At 39.6% G+C, this 25,913-nt stretch overlaps 1 protein-coding gene across 2 annotated transcripts in view; it reads right to left on the bottom strand.

The window, feature by feature from the left end:
• Positions 1-307: 307 nt before the first annotated feature.
• Positions 308-25,913, bottom strand: part of LOC124134083 (sodium/potassium/calcium exchanger 2-like) — an 82,155-nt gene continuing 56,549 nt past the window's right edge. For both annotated transcript variants that reach the window (XM_046498725.2, XM_046498726.2), the window contains 6 exons: positions 19,137-19,242; positions 12,655-12,995; positions 11,973-12,107; positions 6,197-6,316; positions 5,308-5,444; positions 308-4,285 (listed from right to left, as the gene is read on the bottom strand). In XM_046498725.2, coding sequence (XP_046354681.1) covers positions 4,033-4,285; positions 5,308-5,444; positions 6,197-6,316; positions 11,973-12,107; positions 12,655-12,995; positions 19,137-19,242 — 1,092 coding nt within the window. In that variant the 3' untranslated portion in view covers positions 308-4,032. The remainder of the gene's footprint in view (positions 4,286-5,307; positions 5,445-6,196; positions 6,317-11,972; positions 12,108-12,654; positions 12,996-19,136; positions 19,243-25,913) is intronic.

The raw sequence follows: 25,913 nt of genomic DNA, 5'->3' as shown, positions 1-25,913 counted from the left end.
GGTCATTTATCATAGGGTTGGGTGGGTCAGAAACAATCAGGGTAGGGGTGGGTGGGTCAGAGGGAATCAGGGTAGGGGTGGGTGGGTCAGAGGGAATCAGGGTAGGGATGGGTGGGTCAGAGGGAATCAGGGTAGGGGTGGGTGGGTCAGAGGGAATCAGGGTAAGGGTGGGTGGGTCAGAGGGAATCAGGGTAGGGGTGGGTGGGTCAGAAACAATCAGGGCAGGGGTGGGTGGGTCAGAGGGAATCAGGGCAGGGGTGGGTGGGTCAGAGGGAATCAGGGCAGGGGTGGGTGGGTCAGAGGGAATCAGGGTAGGGTTGGGTGGGTAAAAGGGAATCAGAGTAGCGTCATGACAAAATATGACAGTCCCTAGGGGAGGGTAATAAAATACATATTCATAATGCTTTTACATTTGTCTTTTCAGGGAGGGTCATCCAGAAATATGATAATATGATGAACGTTAAGGAGAGCCATTATTTTCTGTACATTACATTTTATAAAAAAATCCCTGCCCCTTTTTGTGAGAATAAGTAATTAGATAATGTTGTCTACTTGTGTTTATCACAGGGTATTGTTAACACAGTGACTAGTTGGTCTGCATTTACTACAGGGTACAGACTGACTTAGGTTGAAATGTACAAAGTTGAAAGACAATAAACGATCTGCAAGACTTCCAATGGGCCATGCTGATCTCTTGAAGAAACCAACTGCATGAAACCACAAACACAAACTGATCATTTGAAAACATTTACAAAACGTATCACAGATGCTACCTATACAGTACTCATTACTGTGTTGAATTGACCAATACAAATATTCCTTGTATTTTGTTTGGACATACTTAAAGAATGTACTTTACTTATATTCATATTGATATAACTGTTCCTTATTGCAAGTCTCCATGCCATAAGTAAACTGCCATAATATGTCTGTCATACTCCAGTTGAATACATGTTATCTGCTTGCAAACAAAGACTTTGGTGATAAAATATGCTTTCTCTTATCACAGAATAAGACATTAAATATTGACATGATAACAATGAACAAATCTTATGAAACAGATTAAAAAACAAGAAGTCAAACATTTGGTCATGGGGACAAGGCAAAAAATATATTTCTGCCATCTCATAAAATTCAAACTATACAGGAAAATATTCAACAAAAAAGATCGCTCACCATCTTGCTGTTTGTATGGTTGCCATAGCAACAAGGTAATTATCACTGTCTTATGTACATGTACATACTTGCATGTCGCCAATCTGTACCATTCTGTCTTGAATAAAGCACTACATGTATATGACATAGGTATATGGCTGAACCTGTATACAATGGTGCCACCCATTAACATGGCTAGTCTCTATAGGCACGGATGTAGACTGATGGATGTTGGACAATGCCAAACATACTTCCTTTGCATCAGTCTGTTGTGAGATAACAATCCTTTGAAAGATTTATTATATCAGATAATTGTTTGTCCCTCCTCGTGAGAGTTTGTTATACTGTCCAACCTTATAGACATTCTACTGAGTGTCAGTGCCAACACTGTCTGTAACTGACACCTCTCTCACCAACACCGTCTCTCATTGAAACTGTTCCTGATTGACACCGTCACTCACCAACATCGTCTGTCATGGACAGTCTCTCACCAACACCGTCTCTCATTGAAACTGTTCCTGATTGACACCGTCTCTCACCAACATCGTCTCTCATTGAAACTGTTCCTGATTGACACCGTCTCTCACCAACATCGTCCGTCATGGACAGTCTCTCACCAACACCGTCTCTCATTGAAACTGTTCCTGATTGACACCGTCACTCACCAACATCGTCTGTCATGGACAGTCTCTCACCAACACCGTCTCTCATTGAAACTGTTCTTGATTGACACCGTCACTCACCAACATCGTCTGTCATGGACAGTCTCTCACCAACACCGTCTCTCATTGAAACTGTTCTTGATTGACACCGTCACTCACCAACATCATCTGTCATGGACAGTCTCTCACCAACACCGTCTCTCATTGAAACTGTTCTTGATTGACACCGTCTCTCACCAACATCGTCTCTCATTGAAACTGTTCTTGATTGACACCGTCACTCACCAACATCATCTGTCATGGACAGTCTCTCACCAACACCGTCTCTCATTGAAACTGTTCTTGATTGACTCCGTCTCTCACCAACATCGTGTGTCATGGACAGTCTCTCACCAACACTGTCTCTCATTGAAACTGTTCCTGATTGACACCGTCTCTCACCAACATCGTCTGTCATGGACAGTCTCTCACCTACACCGTCTCTCATTGAAACTGTTCCTCACCAACATTGTCTCTCATGGACAGTTTCTCACCTACACTGTCTCTCATGGACAGTCTCTTACCCACACCGACTCTCACTGAAAATGTCCTTCAAGGACATTATTCCTTTTGACACAGTTTCAATCTCTCATGGACAGTGTCTCTCATGGACACTCTCTGGCATCTCTCTCATGGACATTGTCTATTTGACACCATCTCTCATGGACAGTGTCTCTCATGGACACTCTCTGGCATCTCTCTCCCATGGACATTGTCTCTCTGACACCATCTCTCATGGACAGTGTCTCTCATGGACACTCTCTGGCATCTCTCTCTCATGGGCATTGTCTCTCTGACACCATCTCTCATGGACACTCTCTGGCATCTCTCTCATGGACATTGTCTATTTGACACCATCTCTCATGGACAGTGACTCTCATGGACACTCTCTGGCACCTCTCTCCCATGGACATTGTCTCTCTGACACCATCTCTCATGGACACTCTCTGGCATCTCTCTCATGGACATTGTCTATTTGACACCATCTCTCATGGACAGTGACTCTCATGGACACTCTCTGGCACCTCTCTCCCATGGACATTGTCTATTTGACACCATCTCTCATGGACAGTGACTCTCATGGACACTCTCTGGCACCTCTCTCCCATGGACATTGTCTCTCTGACACCATCTCTCATGGACACTCTCTGGCATCTCTCTCATGGACATTGTCTATTTGACACCATCTCTCATGGACAGTGACTCTCATGGACACTCTCTGGCACCTCTCTCCCATGGACATTGTCTCTCTGACACCATCTCTCATTGACACTCTCTGGCACCTTTCTCCCATGGACATTGTCTCTCTGACACCATCTCTCATGGACACTCTCTGGCATCTCTCTCATGGACATTGTCTATTTGACACCATCTCTCATGGACAGTGACTCTCACTGGCATCTCTCTCATGGACATTGTCTCTCATGAACACCATCTCTCATGCACACTGTCATCTCTCTTTCATTGACATTGTTTCTCATTGACACCATCTCTCATGGACATCACTCTCTTCTTGTCAATCAGTATCCATGCAGAGTGCTACATCTAGCTTGCTAGACTGGCTGGAACAATTTTCCAAAAGGTTTCTCTTTTCTGCTTCATGAAAAAGTTAATCTCAGAAATGCTGAACCTTCCATTTTTTCAATATTGAGGTACTCTTCCAAACACTGTCAGGCACCATGGAGGTTTCATATGTACAAAGGCATCACCCAGTCACAACTCTGATGCAGGTTAATCACCTCAGAGGAGAACTAGCAATGAAGCAAAAGATCAGCGTTAATGCTCCGCAGGCTGGGTCAACACATCTTTAATATACCACATGCAGGAACAGAGTCTTCATCCCATATCACATTTTAATGCAGGCAGCTCCACAGAAAGCATCAATGGGAGCAATCAGATGACCCAATGTTCAGTTGTCAGGCTTTCTCCTATGTATTCCTCTTAGTCTACAGATTAGGAATAGGAGAGTAGCTCAAACTCTCTGCTGTTGGCAGGTATATAGGAATAAGAAATTAATTCAATCAATATTTATGTTATTTGGTCTTCAGATCTTCTTATATCTGTTCCTACAATAAAACAATATCAAAACAAAAAAAACAAGTCAATCCAACTCTGTTATCCTGCCAGAAGTTCCATGACAAGATCTGGTACCATGTGGCTGGCATTCGGGATCGGGCTAAGGTTTTGTTTCCGGGCACTTGAGAATGCCGATCTCCAGCAGGACACTGAGGGTGATGAAGACGATGTAGAGAAAAAACATGATACCGCCCAGTGTCCGGCTCATCTTCCACTTGTTGACAGCGATGGTGACAATGACAGCCAGCAGCATGATGAACAAGAGGATTATAGAACACAACAGGCCCTTGCTGCTGACGTTGATGGCAGCACCATTTTGGGTAGCACTCCAAAGCAACCAGGGAATTGGCAATCTGAAATGAAATATACTTGTTCTTAATTCACGTTAACCTCATTGAAACATGAGAGAGAGTTGTTTCCCTTTGTCATGTGACCTCGGAACTAATATTTCTGCCCTTTCAGAAAATACTGCATGAGGGTATCTTTTACAGTATTTGGCTACCCAAATTCTTCATCCAACATTCTAGCTATATGACGGCGGTCTGTAAATATTCAACTCTGGACCAGACAATCCAGTGATTGATACTGTGAGCAACAATCCATGCTGTCAGGGTACAATAACATGCAATCAACCAATTCATCGAGTCTAACCACCTAATCCATTAGGTCGACTCTTACAACTAGCATAGGCTGCTAGGTCCTTGTCTAAACTGGAATCCTAACAGGGGTCACTCTTGTAAAAGCACCAACAGTGTGAGTGATCAGTAAATGTTATTGATAGTGTATTGTAGCATCAATGTTAACTGATATTCTAACTTGTCAAGGACAACTGTGATGTAACAAATGTCATATTTGGGAATATACTTTCTGAATAAAGTACAGATTCTCGTACTCCCATCCGGAATTCGAATCCACACTGCCAGAGAGATGCACTTAATTGCCAGCACACAAAGTCAGCGATCTAACCCACTTTATCACTGAGGCTTCCACAAAAATGAAAGCCCAACAACTGGTAGTATACATCGCATACTTTGTGTACCCCTCTGTCAAGTGTAAATTGGCATGGCTCCCATGGCTGAAAGCTATGAACACAATGCCATTTAGAAGGAAAATTAATAACTGGCATTATGTGTTGACAACTGTGCTGTAAACTATAATGAGATGAATCTTTTCACCTCTGACCATGAATCATCCTGCAAGGACATCCTACATCTGTCGCAAAGAATCAATACTCAATATCTCAAACACGATAACCTAAAAAATTAAACTTTTGGGGACGGATGGTACACTTCAGAAAACAAAGATCAGACCAGAAACAAACTGTGGATTACATGCAAAATCTATCCAAACATCTGTGTGATGAGAGGGAACCTACCCCACAGTGATGTCAAAGATGTTACTCCCGACAGAACTTGAAACGGCCATGTCACCATACCCCTTCTTGGCAACGATGACGCTAGTGATGAGATCCGGGATGCTGGTGCCAGCTGCCAGAAAGGTTAGTCCCATCACCTGCACAGAGGGACAAATTCAGGTCAAGGTCAAACAAATTGATACCATAGTTCTAATGCCAAAGAAAGATATTGTCAAGGTCAAGGCAAGCATCTTCACGCTCAGCTCACATAAACCTTTCCCAGTCCCCATCACAATACCAAAGCACCTGTGACCTCTGACTTGGTTGTAAGTTGATCGTAGTTAACTAGAATATTAATGCTTTGAAACAGGCATAGGATTGTTTTAAAAAGATTAATACATTTTTAGCAATACATTTATGAACGGTATTATTAATGACACAGTATAATCAGTTGGAAAGAGGAAAGTGATTAACAAGACCCAAATGGCAGCAATAGTTGTTGTTAACGTTCATCAACGAAATTGAAGTAGCGATAAGGACACAATAAACTAATGATTAGATTTTCATCCAGGTATGGCAAGAGGGATGTTATTTTCTACATTTTACTGTTTTCCAAAACAAACTATTCAAGGAATCTGTATGAATTAACTGTCAATTGATATGATCCACATAAATGTTTGGTAGGGCTTTGTACATGGTGTATTTAGTTTCATCAAGTGAAGAAAGAAGAGATCACACATAGTGATTTTGTTCGTCTGAAGTACTTATAAACTAAAATAATCTACTGCAGGGAGGGGGATGAAAATGTGCTGATTAATATTTCAGGCCTAAAGCATGTTATTATAAGTCATATTTCCCTGTTGTGTTTTGAGAGAGCCATGAAGCTAATATCCCCAAAGTGTCTGCCTACCTCTGGCGCGATGCCGGCTGTAGTGCCAGTCTCACTGGCCCACCACACCATCAAGTAAGAGAAGACTGCGATCGACAAAATACTCCCAATAAACGTGCACAAAAACCACTTCTTCTTTTCCTGAAAGTAAAGGCATATCTCATGTAATAGTCTCTAAAGGTCTGCTAAAATGCAGTAATTCACTGGTTATACTCACTTCAGTAATTCACTGGGTATAGAGACACTTCAGTAATTCACTGGTTATATTCACTTCAGTAATTCACTGGGTATAGAGACACTTCAGTAATTCACTGAGCATATTCACTTCATCAACTCACTGGGTATAGAGACACTTCATTAATTCACTGGGTATAGAGACACTTCAGTAATTCACTGGGTATAGAGACACTTCAGTAATTCACTGGATATATTCACTTCATTAATTCACTGGGTATAGAGACACTTCATTAATTCACTGGGTATATTCACTTCATTAATTCACTGGGTATAGAGACACTTCATTAATTCACTGGGTATAGAGACACTTCATTAATTCACTGGGTATAGAGACACTTCATTAATTCACTGAACATATTCACTTCATCAACTCACTGGGTATAGAGACACTTCATTAATTCACTGGGTATAGAGACACTTCATTAATTCACTGGGTATAGAGACACTTCAGTAATTCACTGGGTATATTCACTTCATTAATTCACTGGGTATAGAGACACTTCATTAATTCACTGGGTATATTCACTTCATTAATTCACTGGGTATAGAGACACTTCATTAATTCACTGGGTATATTCACTTCATTAATTCACTGGGTATAGAGACACTTCATTAATTCACTGGGTATAGAGACACTTCATTAATTCACTGGGTATAGAGACACTTCAGTAATTCAGAAAATTTCTGATGTACATAAAAAATTTAAAGCCCTTGATTTCAACTGCCACTGCTTAATGACGTCAGTTGAATCTAGAAGTGTTGCCTTAAAGTTGATCCAGTGTCTCAAAAGTGCTTTATAAGGCAACAACATGGTCCTCTTGAGTGGAAATAAACACAAGACAACAAAGTCTACCCTACTTTGCTACTTCATGAAATTAACATGATTGATACGCTACAAATTCATTGCAGTCATGACAAAAGCTTAAGTGATTATTTCTTGAATATATATGAGCAAATACCTATATTGATTACTTATGACACCAGTCCCACCAACTATACTTGAGAAATGCCATTGTCGGCCATATTGCTGTGGCAGCTTCAGTAGACACACACAAGCCCCATTATTGATCTGGTATTGATCGATTGATTTAGAAATGGCCTTAGTTTCCATATCGCCAATTCAATACATAGTTAACAATGTTGCGATATATGTTCAGGACCGGTCGGATGACTGATTAATTCTGTTATATACACTGGGATATATGATTATCAGGAGGTGGTCTATGTTGTCTATTTCATCTCAAGGTTGTTCTTTTCATCAAAATGGGTGATCTTATGTAAGCACCAAGTGTTATGTAACAACAGTTATGTAAATGGAAATATTCATGATCTTGATTATTTGCATAATACTGCTTGGTGGTAACCAGGTATTTGAAGTCTGTAACAAAAACAAACCATTAGGATTCCCTTGTTCCAAACAAACAAATAATGGAGGAGTGAGTGAGTGAGTATGGTTTTACGCCGCTTTTAGCAATATTCCAGCAATATCACGGTGGGGGACACCGGAAATGGGCTTCACACATTGTACCCATGTCGGGAATAGAACCCGGGTCTTTGGCATGACGAGCGAAAGCTTTAACCACTAGGCTACCCGACCGCCCCAAAGGAAATGTAGGCAAGAGCGACCGAGGCAAGAGCGTCCACTGGTCTTGTTTCCACCCTTGCCACATCCAGCCCACTTTCCTGAGCTAAATATGATTGGACTATCGCACATATCAGTAGTCCAATCAGAGAACGTTTAACAAAATCAACATCCATGACTAGTACACCTTCGTATGAAACTGATTTACCGCTGCCTGTCTTTGTTGTCAAATCTCTTTCATCTTTTACACCCTCCAATGATTACCTATGTTTTTGTGTCAGAGATGAAATCGCAAATATATTCGGTATCTGATCGACTGGGTTGTTGCTATGGTAGTCATCATCTTTGTGAAGCTATACGAGATATAAACAGTGATCTGATTGGATAACACATTTTCATTACAAGGGGCACAACTCATGATCTATGCGAGGTGGCGCCAGGGTCGAGCCAAGAAAAGTGGCCTTGATGTGGCAAGGGTAGAAACTAGGCTTTGATTTAGGCTAATGGACACACTTGCCGCGGGAAGATGGACTAAACCAGGTGGCACTCATACGTATATGTAACTATTAACTATACTGGCAGTCGTATATCCTATAGTTATGGCAGATTTAATTCTAGATATTGTATTTAGGTCACCAACATTAATACTGGTCTTAATCTGACACGCTTTAGTCTTAAAACTAAATCTGACACACTTCCACAAACAGTACCACTGCCAGTGTGACTGCATGACTGCATGACATATTATATATAATATAATCCGGGTGAATATACAAATAAATAACAAATTTGATTTTTCAATATCAGGTATCACTAGTGCATGTTTTATATAGTTAAATCAAACAGTAACACACCATCATGAATACTCTCACATACCAAAGACAAACAGAAACCTTGCCCCCTAGGATTTGACTGAAATGTCTATTATTTGTTTATTTGTTGTTTAATGCTGCACTCAGCAATATTCCAGCTGGAGTCTGGACCAGACAATCCAGTGACTGACATGAGAATCTGTCCACGCAATTGGGACACAATGACATGCATCAACCAAGTCAGCAAGTCTGACCACCCGATCCCGTTAGTCGCCTTTTACGCCAAGCATGGGTTGCTGAAGACCTATTCTATCCTGGGCCTTCATGGGTCTTTTCTAAGGTAATAGACACATATATAAATACTATATGCTCTTTTTTGCCATTTTTTCACAACAGTTTAACACATAACACACCAAAATTCAATTATTGCGGTGCACCATAATTGTTATGTACAAGTTAAACTGCACACACATTTCCCCCACAGTGACTTCTCTTTCTCTTCAAGTAATGTAACAATGTGCGAACAAACTTTAAACGGCATCCTACGCAACAGACCTTTTATAAACATATCAAAACATCATAAAAATATACAGCCACCTGAATCCAAAGGAATGAAGCCATATGTTACAAAGGTCAAAATGTCTTGATCAATATATTCAGTAGGATCCATGAATTATGGAGGGCCTAGACAGAATGCTGGCAGCCATCAGTGTGTATCTCATTCCTAAGTTTAATATTATAGTGATGAGTCCATATTTCCCAGCCCATCTGGTAATATCCACGGTGCCATTGTACACAGTGATCTTAGCGCTAAGGTGGTCGTAACTTCCATACCTTAACATAGACTTGGGACAGTCGTAGTGCTAAGGTTGTTTTGAACAGCAGCACCCAGCCAATGATGAGAACAAGTTATGGGGTTTTTGTTGTTTGAAGTTTTGAGAAGGTTGACAAATGGAGAACCTCACCAGCCATGCAGTTATCAAGTATCAAGTATATCAACACCACTTCATAAAAGTTTGAACTTCCAAGGCTTGTTGAGGAGTTTTAAACCTTTATGGCCAAGTGTTGATATATTTGATCTCAAAAGTCACGAAAGTAAGATTCTATTTATCATACAAAGTCATGCTTCCTATTTTTTAAGTTTGTAAACAGTAAAGACCAATGTCTTTTTGCAATAAGTACAGTTAACCAGCTTCAGTGGCAAAGGTGATGTCATTTGATTGTGAGTCACACTAACCAATGATGTCACAATGGTCTGCAAAGCATCATGATGCAATTCATTGTAGCGATATCTCCCAGGCGATATTGCTTGGTCTCACACAAGAATGATCTCCTGTGGAAACCAGATTTGGATGATAACGTTACCAAACCTAAAGACACATACCGTAGAACTAACAGAAGCTTCAACTCAATAATCTTACACCCTCTGTACATTGCATTACACGTTCATATAGAAATATCTCATGAGGCCACAACTTTAAAATTTTATGTTTCGTGCATTTATTCCAGCTTTTCCATACAAGGTAGGTAGAAATAAAATTAAAATAAATAGTTATGTCAATTATTTATTTATTTATATGAAGGTCATTCTGCCGTGGAGTAAACCCTGCAGCTGGCTTCTTGAATCACTGATAGTGATGGAGACATGGTATTTATACAGAGCTCCAGATAAGCTGCGTATCTGCGTAAAATACGCATCATAAATGCAGAAATACGCAGTAAAATAAAATCCAAGCGTATCAAATACGCAACGAACATTACAGATACGCTACAAAACTTGTGCGTATCATCAAAATATTGTGAAGTAACCCTGCGTATTCGATTAGCAAATCAGCAACTTATTATGAAATTATAAACGAGCATTCTGTCAACCTTGCCAAACTCCACGATGACAGTTACATCATGATCATTTTCCATCACACTTTCTTGTGGAAGTATCGTGGTATTTTTGAGTCCTATAAAGCTCTCGAACCCACACGTCACCAGTTTGCAGGGACTAGATGAATAGTGTTTTTAAATATTTAACTTAAATACCCACATGTGTAAAAATTAGGGGGTAACAGAAATTTGAATACCCAGATAGAATTACTGATACCCAATGATTTTCAAATGCATGGGTAAAATACCCACAACACCAAAAGCTTATCTGGAGCTCTGTTATATATAACAATTTCTATTGTTTAAGAGCATCTATGTTACTAGCGGAAGACACAAGAAATTAATATTTTTATGTTTAATTCATTTCTTTTCCAGCTGCTTTACAGTAGGGGCGGCAGGCTTATGAAAACGAAAAATAAAACTTGTGTGGCCTAAAGGTACAGATGACAATTTCCAGTGCTCAAACTATCCAAAGGTCTCCCATGTCAGAATTGAGGCAACACATCTATCAGTTCATTCTCTGGGCAACTAGTTTTCTGCAATGATAGTAGACACAATCATGACACAGTTTATCCTCACTGTGCCAGCTGCTTGTGGGGGGGATTATCGGACAGTGCTTGCAAGCATGTTTGAGGGTGGTGTGAAAGGTATTATACTCGTTAATCTGTAAGGGACTGTCCGTGAACTGTTCTCGTTGGGGATAGCAGATGAATTTGAGACTCGAAGTGTGTTCACTCAATTAACAACTAAATTATTGCTTTCTTGTTGGTTTGTTGTTTAACGCCGCACTCAGCAATATTCCAGCTATATGATGGCCGGCTGTAAATAATCGAGTCTGGACCAGACATTCCAGTTGATGCATCAACCAAGACAGCAAGCTTGACCACCCGATCCAATTAGTTGCCTCTAATGACAAGCATTGACACGTCTTACTGCAAGCATGGATTGCTGAAGACCTAACCAGTATCTTTACAGGACTAGTATCAATGCAAAAACTTATATACATATTAAAAAAAAATCAATGGATATTTTACATATATTGTATGGATGAGCTGTATGTAAATAAATACCAAAAATATCAACATCTTTTTCCCAGTGTTACACAGTATATATCTATGTCCATATCTATATCTTGAGACGACTCCTGCAGTCTACTATTGTCTAAGAACTAAGTATGCCAGTCTGCACCAATAGTCCAGAACAACGGGTGCCAACACAGTGAGGAGACTCACATGACACAGAAGTGTTGACAATACTTGATGACATTCAGTATTTGTTTGCATCTCACCTTTCGTCTGACATCAGGCAGAAACAACCACAGTGGGAACACAATGGGCGCCAGGAAAATGTAGGTGCAACGTTTACGACAAGTGCTTGGCCAGCTCATGTCAAGTGGCTCTTCTTCCTCCTCCCATCCTGGGGTCTGTAAGAGCAGATAACTCTGAATCATCATAATGTACAAGGGAGAAAACTCTAACAAAGGAAACATAACTCTGTACTGATTATACTAAGCTTACCAACAGTTCTCTTCAAATGTTAATCTAATATTTATAAAAGTAAACAAGGAGGGTAGGAACTGACCATCTAATATTCGGAATGGGGTGGAAGGGGGAACATGATTTTTGTTTAGTAAAACAATTCTCAGCAACCTCTAGTCTGTCTTACAGACCCTGATTCTGATATATATCAAACACAGACCGTGCAAGTCTATAATGTTTGGCAAGTCTAGATTACAGCAGTATCTGAAAATGAAGAGAGTCTCTGGGCTCCCTCTTATTATATTTTTACTAAGATAATTGAACAACTATTTTTTTCTGTACGATATGTACACTTCAGAGACTAGATGTTAGTCTTGGTAACCTCCAGCACGTCCAATATTTCTGTTTATATATATTGTATTAAATCCAGCCCCAGCCCCTAGAATATGAAATGGTGGTCAGTCCATGGTAACAATGTAGCAGGTATCTTACCTCCGATTTTGAATCATTACTACTTTGTGCCTCATCTTCGCCTTCCTGTTTTCCATCAACAGCAACGTTGACATCTCGTCTTGTCACTTTACCATTCTGATCTGGTTCCTGGTCCACCATTGTTAAGGCAGTTTCCTGACTCACAGAAGGGCTACCTTTTCTTAATGACCCTGTAGACTCGTAAGCAGGTGACACCTTGCCATTTGAGATGACATTAACTTGCATATTGTTGTCCTGGTCCACATTGCCGTTCTGCTTGGCACCTTCTTTGGAATCCATGTTGATCATAAGCTGTAGGCTAGCCATTGCATGCAGAGCCACTGCTTTGTCTTGTACTTTCTCTGCAAACAAAGATGGATGTGGTTTCACAACTGGGACAGGGAGGGGGGAGGGGGGAATCGAACAAGTGTTTTCAGCGTGACGAGCGACCGCTTTAGCCACTTGTACTTCATATACATATACCTTAAGGTTTGCGTTGCTGTGAAAGGGACCCGTGAAGATCCGGGTTAGAATAGGTTATAAAAGCGACTATGCTTGTCGTAAGAGGCAACTAACAGGATCAGGTGGTCAGACTCGCTGACTTGGCTGATGCATGACAACTTATCCCAGTTGGTTCGATGCTCATGATGAGAATCACTGGATTGTCTGGTATATAGCTGGAATATTGCTGAGTGCGGCGTTAAACAACAAACAGACAGAGACATCTTCTAGCTCCAAGTTTATACAATGTTTTAGTTTCATGCATAGAATGCTTGTCAGTATAATTATTCCTCTCCGGACACAACCAATGGGTTGACAGAGATCCACACATTCTGAACACCCATCCCAATCATACGCCTATGACAATCACAGAGAGTATGTGAAAATCAAGAAATCTAATACCCCTGCCTTTGCCCTCGGCTCCATAGAACGCTCCTGTTTACACCGGCTGCCTGTCATAGTCCATTAGACAACAGGTCAATTTCGGCCAGATTTTTCAAGGAAATACAAGACATTTGTGATGCCAAAGTTTCTCTTATACTTGCTTTGAACCAGGGCCCTGTTCCACAAACTGATCTTTGCACTGAGACGATCGTAACTCCCATACGTTGACATAAACTTACGACAATCGTAACGCTAAGGTAACTTTGTGGCAAGGGATCCAGATCTGTTTGTTTATAGTCTTATGGTCCTGTTGGTGTCAAACCCCGGTAAAGGTGAGATACTCTGGAGTGCTGACCACCTGTTACTGACCTGCTGACAGTTTAATTACAAAACAAGATCCTTCACAATGGGGACACTATTGCACTGGAGTAGTCAGCAGTCAGCTCCCATATCTTATTTAATTGACACAGTGAAATAAATGTAACAACTTAATATGAAAATAAAAGAAGACACTAAATTGATTAATTCATTTACATCATCTAAATTTCCCATTTGGTACTATTTCCCTGGAGACAAATCCTCCATGCCACGGTTCTAAAAAGACAAATTCCACACACACATTTTTGACAATAAAATATGATGTGCAAATAATAATTTTGAAGATGCCTAACCATTATTTTGGATGATGGAAAACCTATTCTTTCACATCTTCTTGTTGATTTAAACCAACAGCTTCTCCTTCATATTGACAACACTACTAAAATCCAGTATCTTCCTGAGCATTAAGATAATCATCTTAATGATAAGGAAATTATTAGAGGTCTTTTCATGCATTTCCATCTTTCACAAATAAATTAACGACCTTGCTGATGAGGTTATCTACTATTCCTAATTACAGGTCCAGAGTATGTTCCTCTGATTGGCAGTCTGAATGCTGCAGTAATTCCTTGAATTTCAGGTAATAATTGCTATTCTCTAGGCATACATTAGAGCACATTGTCAGTCTCAAGGTTCTCAGCACGATCCTCATCAGTCCGGCTTAGTGTACTGGCTGACGTCTCCAGATTGCAATTCATTAACGTGTCAATAAAGATTTCCACAAGAACCTCTTTTGATTATACAATTGGTTGCCTGTGCTTGCTCAGAAGTTGTTTGATCAGGGATACAACATTCAAGGCCACTGTAAAGCTTTCAAAATGTTTTATGGTAGACATGTGAAGGACATTTCCAATTTTGACAAATCAGTGACAAAAATATTTCCGATGCAATTCCCTATTTTGACTTGTACCATATGTTTTCAGGTGAACAATTGACTTGCCTTTGCATGTGTTTGTGATAGGTGACACCGGTGAGCCAGGATACGCTCACCTTTTCGCGAACACCTGGTTTTCTCATTATTTAATAGTGATTCATAAACACATGCTTATGATATAGTCGGAATAGTACAATTGACTCTGCTTTTTCTCAGAGATTTCTTATGATTATGGAACAGGTTTTGTCACTTTTATTCAGATTAAGTCATCAGAACACTCCCATACACAACAGTTTGAGCCAGGCAGTGATAACAAAATCATACCAGCAGACATCCGTAGGGTTCCCAAACAACACAGTACATCGAGCCACAGATAGGTGGGTGGACATTAAAAAACTAATGACTGTGAGACCAAGCAGAGAAGACCCCAATGCACCGTTACAGATCTGTCAAACGAGCACTGCGTGTTAATCTTCATTTGGTTTATGATATTGAATATCTGCATGGACGGTAATAAGATCCATCTGGTGATCGGGTGACTGTGGAGGACAAGATTATATAGTGGCGAGGGAGATGGGCCCCCTGATGGGCAATGGGAGCAGTGAGTCTAATACGTGAACGAGGCAAAGTATGGCATTTATTTACAAAAGGAATTTCTTATTGTGTTGGTTTACTGGAAGATGAACGCTTTGAACCGTGTGAGTTAAAATCATGTAAAAACGCCGGAACTGACAAATAAGTTGGCTTCACACATTGTACCAATGTGGAGGATTGGACCCGTGTCTTCGGCCTGACGAGCAAACGCTTTAACCAGTAGGCTACCCTACTGTCCTGGCATCGAGAGGGTTAATGTAAATAAGTGATTTAATGAAACCTTGTGTGAAAAAAAAAGAGTTTTTTTATTGCCCAATGTTGCCGATCCTCAAAATCGTGGTAAGCTGGGAAGACAACAGAGAAATGTTCAACCTGGGCATTCCCAATTAAAAGTAGTTCCGATAAAAAAAATGTGTAAAAGTTTATACTTTGTAAACGTCACTCTTTGAAGTTTGTTGAAAAATGAATGGGTCGTGTGAGCAGCAAAGGAACCAATCACATCACCGAAATCCCTTACACTTACAAATAAGAATTAATGATATTTTAAGAAGATGAATCTATTGAACATGTAAGGATAAGAATTTATGGATGAACAACTTCTTTATTACAATTAAGAGCGACATTTCGGTGTAGGTTCTAACATCGTTTTCAAGCAAGTGATACCGAAATGTCGCTCTTACTTGCAATAAAGAAGTTGTTCATCCATAAATTCTTATCCTTACTTAGTACTCCAACTTCTAAATGCCTTTCAAAGAAGCTATTGAATATGCACAGTTTACCAGTAAACAATGACATGTATGGGATTACACCACGTTTTAACGAAACCCGTGGAATGGCAAAGGTCATCACAGATTATGCTGAGTCACAAGTACACATTTACCAGCTAAAGGGATCCCTACCCACTTTTGAGACAACATAGAGGGGGGAGGCAGAATATGAATCTATTGAATATGCACAGTTTACCAGTACCAGGCACCACAAACAGCTTGCAAACTAGCATGGTTGGAACCATTAAGGGTTAAACAAATTCATCGTATCAAATATAATTCTGTGTTGTGGTTTGCTGTGTTCACAAAGTTTGACGGGTGATCAATCAAACCATACAGGCCACTTACAACTGTACCCTAACATTCAGCATTCAGGTACGCAGCTATTTGGCCTTTCACACCCAATGGGATTTGTTTCGGCAGACAATCGAGACTGATTACTCTTTGGTGTTGACGTTTTATATTTCTCAATAAATTCATCAATCTTAAAAAATCAGACCTTAGTTCTCGCTACCGCTAAACAAAGATCTGAAGACATCCCATTAGGGGTCATGTCAGAACGACCTTTCATCCGACCAATCAGAGCATCACTTACCAGATCATGAAAGTGACAGTCAGAATGTGATTTCCAATCATGCAACCTCGAAAACTTTAACACGGGGTATTCCAAACGATAGTTACAGGTTTAACAACTGAATCCATATGATCTAGACCATCTATTACCCATTCCAGAATGTTCTTTTGTTTAGGTTTCAAATTTGTAATCGAGAATTTGTCAAAATATGTTTTGAAGCGTAGTCGCCAATTTGAAATTAGTGCCGTAAAGCACAAGAAACCTAACTTCTGATTGGTCATTCCATTGGTCGATCAAAGTTTGCGCAAGGTCAGTCTGACGTGACCCGTAATGGGATGTCCTCAGATCTTTGTTTAGTGGTAGCGAGAACTAAGATCTGATTTTAATGAGATTGTAAATTCATATGATCAAAGTTAATTTTGTCGTTGTGTAATGATATGATGAAATCTGTAATTAATATTTCTTACACAGCCATGCATAGTGAAACATGCAAACTCAACTCATTGAATGTCTTTTATGTATTGTGCTGTGTTTTTCGCAAACAGATTTGAAATTCGGAGCTCTACCTATCTTGGGGAGACCCAAGTTTCCCCGAACTGCCAAGATATCCCCTGACAACCGACCAGGAATCAAGCATCCACCGACAACAGACCATCACTCACGCTTGCCTCAGAACATAACCTGCATCCAGTCAGGAGCAAATGACTTCCATTGATCCTGTAAATCTCTCAGTTAAAACTTTCGCACAAGTAGGATCCATATCAATATATCTTAACAACTGTAGTTTCAACCTTGACTCGTTCAATATAAAGTTTCATAACACCCCACCCAGGGGCATTGACACTGTGGCAGTTGGAGCCCTTCTCCAGGCCAGGATCAATGAATACAGCTGTATCTACATGTATGCCGAGACAGCAATAGAGGGAGGCTGGATTATCTGTAGAGCTTATATACATAGATATAATGGTGGCCTTCCTGGCCTATAAGTCAATGACCTTTGGGAACTTAATGCTTTTTCTTCGATGAGTTTGTATAATAGTTTTAATTTATACATTTTTACGGTAAATCTCAGTTTTGAATAAGTTCTTGTTAACTAATATTTCTGGAGAAGAAAACAAATTAATAATCATATACTCTCATACTGATAACTTGGCATATCAAAACTATGCGTAAAATCAATAGCAAACAAAGGTCAAACTATCCATGCACTGCAGTAGTTGGTTGATGCCAAAATATTGATGACAAGTCAGAATAGCTGACATCGATGCCATGATAAACTGAAAGATGATATTGATAGACTAATACAGTGATTATATACTCTTCTCATATTTCTTTCAAAATAAACCTTGTTATAACAGACATGTGAGTATTCATTTAGAATTAGACAATAATCAGAGATACTGTCCTCATTTCACCAACAACTGCAGAATGATAATGAATAATAAGTTCTGATATTTTTCAAAACATGGTTAACAAATCTGTGTATTCGCAAAAAACAAAATGTAAAAATCAACAACAGAGATTTACCCCTCTGACCAGAAAAAAAAGTTAAATGTTTAAAAAAACCATTTACTGTCGTTATCAGTATAAATTATTTGAAATACTATAATGAAAACCTGTTGAAAATTTATATTAAACTCTACCACCCCAACTTTATTTTGTAAATAATATTTTTCCCACCTTATTAACATTGAGGAAATACCAAAATATATTTGATATTGGAATTTTCTATTTAATTTTTTTTTTACCTACCAATCTGAATTTGTGGGCCAAAAATCAGTATACCAATAGTTGTAAAATGTCTGGCTTAAAAGGGAGTCCATTGCAACAGTTATATCACATTCAGAAGTTCAACAGGCCCGACTTTTTTAAATCTTAATTCACAGATGTTTTGTTGTACTCATCAGAAGTTGGACAAAACTAAATAAAAACATTTAAATTAATATTTTTTTGTTCCTTAAAAAATATGGAAATGTTTCCATGTATGCAGTGTCAGATATGTGAAGCTTGTCTTGTGATGTTACCTATTTGAGTTAAAGCTATCATGTACAACTTGTCTGTGGTGAACAAATGTTTCACAACTAGGTTTGCTTTCAGACTGGAAGAATTGGGCTTTACATACATATTTTTTCACTTTTCATCTCTTATGGTCCTTGGTAAAGCAATTTCTTTTAAATGGTTGATCAAGGGATTCTGGCTTAGTATAATTCCCTATCAACCTATGCTGGTCGCGAGAAGAGACTTAACGTACAAGATTGTCAGGCTTGGTGACTTGGTTGGATCATTGCTCACAATATCAGTCACTGGATTGTATGGCCCAGACTTGATTATTTACAGGACACAGACAAATAGTTAAAACAAAGCTGAGTGTGGCATTAGATTTTGTTAAAAAAATACAAACGTCCATCTTCAAGATAAATGAAAGCCTTACCAGGTCCGAGAGGGTCAATTGTATGAATCATCAGTTGCAGGACGCCATGGCGGAAGCGACTGCTTCCTGCATGAAGAATCGGCAAACTGCATCGCCGCTCACCTTTCTGTAAAGCAAACAAACAGGGCATACAGTCAGCGAGTGAGTGAATTTGAAATATCATCTTTTCCAGGTCTCCTGTCACAGGACAGGGTGTGACACAGTGTCACAGTGAATGAGTGAGTAAGTAGTGTCTTACGCACTTTTAGCAATATTCCAGCAATATCTCGGCAGGGGACACCAGAAATGGGCTTCACACATTGTCCATGTGGGGAATCAAACCCGGGTCTTTGGCATGACGAGTGAACACTTTAACCACTAAACTACCCCACCGCCCCTCAGGATAGGTTGAAGTGATCCAGGTTCCTGATATTGATATCCATAAAACATGACACTGCCCTCCTGAATGGTCAATAACTGATAATCATGCAAGGCTGTACACAGCTGGTTGAGATTACAATCCAAAACAATAAGTCAATAAACATGTGGACAATTATATATATACCGTATTCAATGTAATAAGTGCCCACGATGCTCTCAAAATTAAAAATAGGGGGCTCTTATTAGAACATTATTTTGGTGAAAAAAACAGTTGAAAGATCATGAATTTCGTGGTTTATGCTGACAGCCTGAAATGTTTATATATGACAGATATATTTTTCCAGAATTTAATTGCCCATAATTAAGGGTGCATATAACACACGAGTGCATATTATACACAAATAAATAAGTCTGTTTACATTGATCAATCGGAAGGGGTGCTAATTGGGATTGTTCACTGGCCAATATATAAGCAAATATCGCCGTGGGCGCTTATTACGTTGAATACAGTATATATATTTTGATACATTGGGATATTTAAAAAGAGAGGCTGAGAGATCTGACTATGAAAAGATGGATCGGGTACATCCTCCAAACATCTGACATCAATGTTTCCAATTGTTTTGCAGGAGAGATTGGCATACAGATTGTATTCTTCACTACAACCTTCAGAGGCAGCGGCCATATTTTAAAAAAACCAAATCTACTTAGCTGTGTCCCTGGACATGAAGAACATTGATATGTTCAGTTGTCATGAAGAGGAAGATGAAGACGAAAACTCATGACATAAGCACAAGTTGATGTTTGTTTGTTTGTTTGTTTGTTGTTTAACGCTGCACTCAGCAATATTCCAGCTATATGACGGCGGTCTGTAAATAATCGAGTCTGGACCAGACAATCCAGTGATTGATGTCATGAGCATCAATCCATGCAAATGGAATACGATGACATGCATCAACCAAGTCAGCGAGCCTGATCACCCGATCCCGTTAGTCACCTCTCACGACAAGCATAATCGCCTTTTACGGCAAGCATGGTTTGCTAAAGACCTATTCTACCCCAGATCTTCACGGGTCATGATAATAAGACAGTGTCAAGGGAACTAAAATGAATAGTAATTGTCATGGACAGATGGACAATGGATGGAAATCCATTACACAAGGTCACTTGGACAATGTGAAGGTGAGCCAATAAAACTGATGGAATATTCATTAATAGAAATAACAGGCGTTCAAAATATCAGCCAAGTAATGGAGTAATTTTAATAAGCATAATCATTTTCAGTTTCCGGAAATCATTAAAAAAATATATATATATTATACTGACATGATGGCAGAAATTCAAAATATATTATGGCCATCTGAACCTGAGTTTCCAGGAAGTCCTTTTCAGCCTGTTTGATTTCCAGGTCCTACTGAAGGAAGTGTTACACATATCTCTGTAATATAATCAGAGATAATCCAGAATTCCTTGCTATCTCACAGCTGATGTTTGCGCAGTATCAGTCTTGGTTTCTATGGCAACAATGAACAATGCTTATTAGGGGTGTAGTGTGATTGATGTAGGTATCAATGTATTGCAGTTATCCTTGGCCAAATGGCAATACACCAATAACCCATAAACCATATGTATGACAGTTGCCACGAGTTGAGCTACCATCACGTGTTAATTGTGTAAATGAAAATAATGAAAATCGGCACCTCTAGTAATATATGGTCAAGAAAGCACTGTACTATTTGTTTCCATCCAATGTCAGTCTTGATACTCCTGGGGCAGTCCGGTAGCCTAGTGGTTAAAGCTTTCGCTTGTCATACCAAAGACCTGGGTTTGATTCCCCACATGGGTAAAATGTGTGAAGCCCATTTCTGTCCACTGCCGTGATATCGCTGGAATATTGCTAAAAGCGGCGTAAAACCATACTCACTCACTCACTCTTGATACTCCCATAATTTCCAAACCACTGGGTACCTATCAACCGTAGATAACCCATATATGCCTTGCAGAAAGGGGAGGCCATATACATCAACCTAAATTTACAACTATTACAATTATCACAACCAATATTTCAACCACTGCAACAATTACAATGCTCCAGAGGGGGCACAGGGTGCCCAGTCGTCTAAAGCGCCGTGATTCGATGTGCAGAGTTGTGTCCCTTGGGCACGCCAGAAACCTATAATAGTGGGTTCGAATCCTCGTTCACCCCAATTATGTTTCTAGGTTTGTTAGCACCATACCTGTGCTCGTGGGATTCACCGAAGTGGTAAACGTCTGAGACCTGCATCACTTCAGGCTTTCCTCTCACATTAAGCTGACACGCCGTGATATAACTGGACTACTGTTAAAAGCGGTGTTACACCCAACTCACTCACTACAATGCTCCAGAAAGATTCCTAATACACCCTTAAAGCATCTTATTATCAGTCTGCTTGTGTTCAACAATAACAAACAAAAACTGTGAACGTTTCCTTACTAACACCCCAACATCTGTGTACATGGCATCTTCCCAAGGCAAGGGAGTTAACTGACCATAAAAGTCCAGTTTTCACCCTAGCCAAAATAGGCTGGACTATAGGTTTACGCATAGTCCAATCAAAATCGCGTAAACAAAATCGACACCGGGTTCGTAAACTGCCGTGCAGATTTCGGTCGGATTTGCAAAGCATGTGCACCAATAATTTAGTGTCCCCATATATATTCCAAATCTTTTCACGTTTTCATCAAGGTGCTCACGTGATTTGATGCACTTCACGAAGTAAGACCCGTTTTGTTACAATAAAGATCTTGATTATCGATCAGATCGTCTTGACTGGGCGCCACCATTTTGTTGGAAGCAAATGAAAGTGATATGAGAAGTGGAATCTGATTGGTCAATAGGAGGGACATAGAAGGAACATAACTTGTAATAGCCACTGATGTTGCAACGATCGAGCCCAGAAATACCAGTCTAGTTCAGCAAGGGTGAAACTGGACTTTTACAGTCAGTTAACTCCCTTGCATCAGGAAGAGTGAGTGAGTGAGTGAGTATGGTTTTACGCCGCTTTTAGCAATATTCCAGCAATATCACGGTGGGGACACCAGAAATGGGCTTCACACATTGTACCCATGTTGGGAATCGAACCCAGGTCTTCAGCATGACGAGCGAACGCTTTAACCACTAGGCTACCTGCATTGGGAAGATATGTACACGGTAGAGATGACCTTTGGTCACAATTATCTGTTGCCTCTCTGACATTAGGACCGCCATTTTCCCATTAAAGCATTTTCGCTTTTAGCAGAGAGGTTGACATGAAGTAATTGTATCACATGCATCAAAGCCCAGACATATAGGTGCATTTAAACTACCTCATTCCTTCCCAATCAAGCAGCATCCGTCTATACCAAACCCTTGTTTAACTCCCCAATTGCAACCAATTTCATTTGCAATTTGTAGAGCTTCATGCCATCGATTGTCCAACTACCTGTGGGTGGGAATACGGAGCACTCATGGCAGCACTGAAAACAATGGTATTTTCTACCAAGGCTGGTTGCATTATTTAAAGTCTTTTTATCGATGATTTCGGCCTTACCAGGCAGCAACTGAGACTCTTTTTTGCTGTCATGGCAATTTCAAGCCTTTGCCAAACAACTCAATATGAAAGACAAAAAAACTTTCTTTGAACTACTGGGAGGCATGTCAATATTATAATGATGTAATATTGAACATTATGTTTACGGAGCACCTCACGGTGTCATATCATGCCACTGATCAATAGTTCTGGAGAAATTAATATGTTTTCTAGATAAATAATTGTTGCTGCCTGGCATGAAATGAAGTCCCTAATTGTGCCACCATGAAAATACTTCCCGATTGGCAGAAGCTTGGATGGACCGCCTCCGTGGTCTAATGGTAGAGCGTCTGAGCGGAGAGCGGAAGGTCCGGGGTTCGATCCCCGGCCGCGTCATGTCAAAAGATGTTAAAAGATGGTACTTGTTGTTACCCTGTCTGGCGCTCGGCATTAAGGGGCTAAAACAAGGACTGGTCGGCTCGGAGTCAGTATACTGTGTCTGAGTTGGGTATTCATGTTAAACTGCTGCATGGTATCTCAGTGAGCTGGCACTATAAAGCGGCATCATTCCGGACTAGTACAAGCAGCCACACACACACACACGTGCATGTACGTTGCTATATAAGTGCAATAATCTTGGACACGACGTTAAACTTCATTTCACCTCACCAGAAGCTTAGATCTTGGCCTTTTACATGGAACAGCAATACCCTGCTTTTTCTCGGCCAGAGATTAGTTAAATTAAGACTGACTTCAACATTTTTTATAAATGTATAAACGTAAAAAAGGTGTGTACACGAAGTGAGCACACTGTTTTTCACATTTATAACTCCATAAACATTTTGAAGTCAATTATTACACCGTTAACACATAAACACTGGAGACAACAATACAAAATCATTCAGTGCAATAAAGCAGCACAAGTCCCGTCCCGCTTGAGGACCTGGCCTAAATGTCTTATAGTTTATGCCACATATACTGTTACACAGTCTTGGTTAGCTAATCAAATGCCACAGAATCATTTGTAATTTATTAATTCGATTGCCACAAAAATTTGATAATGAAATATGATTTTAAAAATAAAAAATTAACCAAAAATGAGAAACTAAAGAAATGAAGAACCTTTTAAAAGTGTCCAGAGCAATTGTTGTGAGTATTCAATTAATGTTGCAAAGTGAAAATAAAAAATATAATAAAAAAGTCAACAGCAGAGAATAAAAGCCTTGGTTTTCCATTGAAACAGATTTCATTGGGCGGAAAAGGTAGAACCGTGAAAATTATATGAATGGATTACAGAAAATCAGTGATGACGCCAGGTGTTCACGTCTTGCCCTAATGGCAGCACACGCCACTCACACAATTTATATAAAAAAATAATTTTTTGTTGCCTGACCATAATCTATAACATAATGCTATGTTCAGTTGAACACATACTTACTTCTAACCCATACTTGTTATAAATTATCTTTAATTGAACTGGAATAGTTCAAGATTCTTTTTGATCATACAGTTCCACTAACCTGTGTTGCATTTTTAGAAGTTGGTAAGTAACAGTAAACACAAGACTTTTACAACTTCTTTATTCTGTTATGATCTGACAATTGTTGTTATTGTTAATCCCTTTCATAGATAATCTTATGTTGTCTTTGTTAATCCTTATAAGATGCATATAACCATGTACTGTGCTGTGTGCTTGACATTATAAAGGTCTATACGGAAACATTGCCTTGTCATTGAATCAAGAAGTTAAAATTGTCATCCATACAATATCTTGTTTTTACAGATCTTCTGAACAAAACACAAGAAATGATGTCAAGAAACCTTTTACATCTGTATCTCTGAATACTGCAAATAAGCACGAAACATGGAGCGGGCAAAAAAGAAAATCATTCTGTCATTAATCAGCATTTAGTGTCCTCTCCATCAACAATCAGATGAATGTCCTCCTGAGTGCTGCTATCAAACAAGGGAGCTGCTATCGCAGTGCTTTGTTTCTCATTAATGCCCCTGCAGTAGCCTGTCAGACAAGCCTGATACCCTGTGACCTAAGGTGTGACTGTGCACTAACGAGAAAATGGAGTTTATTGACTGAGTGTAGATTTGGGTGGGCTGGAATCCCCAGGAAATAAATGAATTAACTCACCTAATAAAAGGATACATCTGGTCCTGATTATGGCATGTTGTCCTAGAGTCTCAGGGGACGGGGATATTTTACACAGCACTAGATATAATGATTGATGCTTGATAATGTAATATGGCAAGAAATGGAATTTGTTATTTTTCACATTGACATAATTTGTGTGTCATTGGTACCATTGTGAAATGAGTGTGTGCCACAATCGGAATGGTTGACAAACATTGTTAGATTTCCAGGGATTACAGGGTATCTGTTGCATGGAAAAGTTGAACTATTGTTCCTGACATTATTTACTGAATTACACCTGAAAAACTGAAAACACAAAACGTTTACCTCCTAATTCTTACTGTGTATTTTTTTATTTTGGTTTGTTGTTTAACGCCGCATTCAGCCATATGACGGCGGTCTGTAAATAATCAAGTCTGGACCAGACAATCCAGTGATTAATATCATGAGCATCGATCCACGCATTTGGGATCGATGACATGCATCAACCAAGTCAGAGCGCCTGACCACCCGATCCAGTTCAAATAAGTCACCTTTTACGGCAAGCATGGGTTGCTGAAGACCTATAGGCTTACATCTAGTCTCTGAAATGAACATATCGTACAGAAAAAACAGTTGCTCAGTTATCTTAATAAAAACATAATAAAAAGGGAGCCCAGTGATTCTCTTCATTTTCAGATACTGCAGTAATCTAGACTTGCCAAACATTAGACTTGCATGGGCTGT

Source organism: Haliotis rufescens, unplaced genomic scaffold, assembly GCF_023055435.1.
Source record: "Haliotis rufescens isolate VD_foot unplaced genomic scaffold, xgHalRufe1.0.p SCAF_1, whole genome shotgun sequence".
NCBI lineage: Eukaryota > Metazoa > Mollusca > Gastropoda > Lepetellida > Haliotidae > Haliotis > Haliotis rufescens.
Note: the sequence above shows the minus strand (reverse complement) of the source record. Positions and strands in the feature narration are given on the sequence as shown.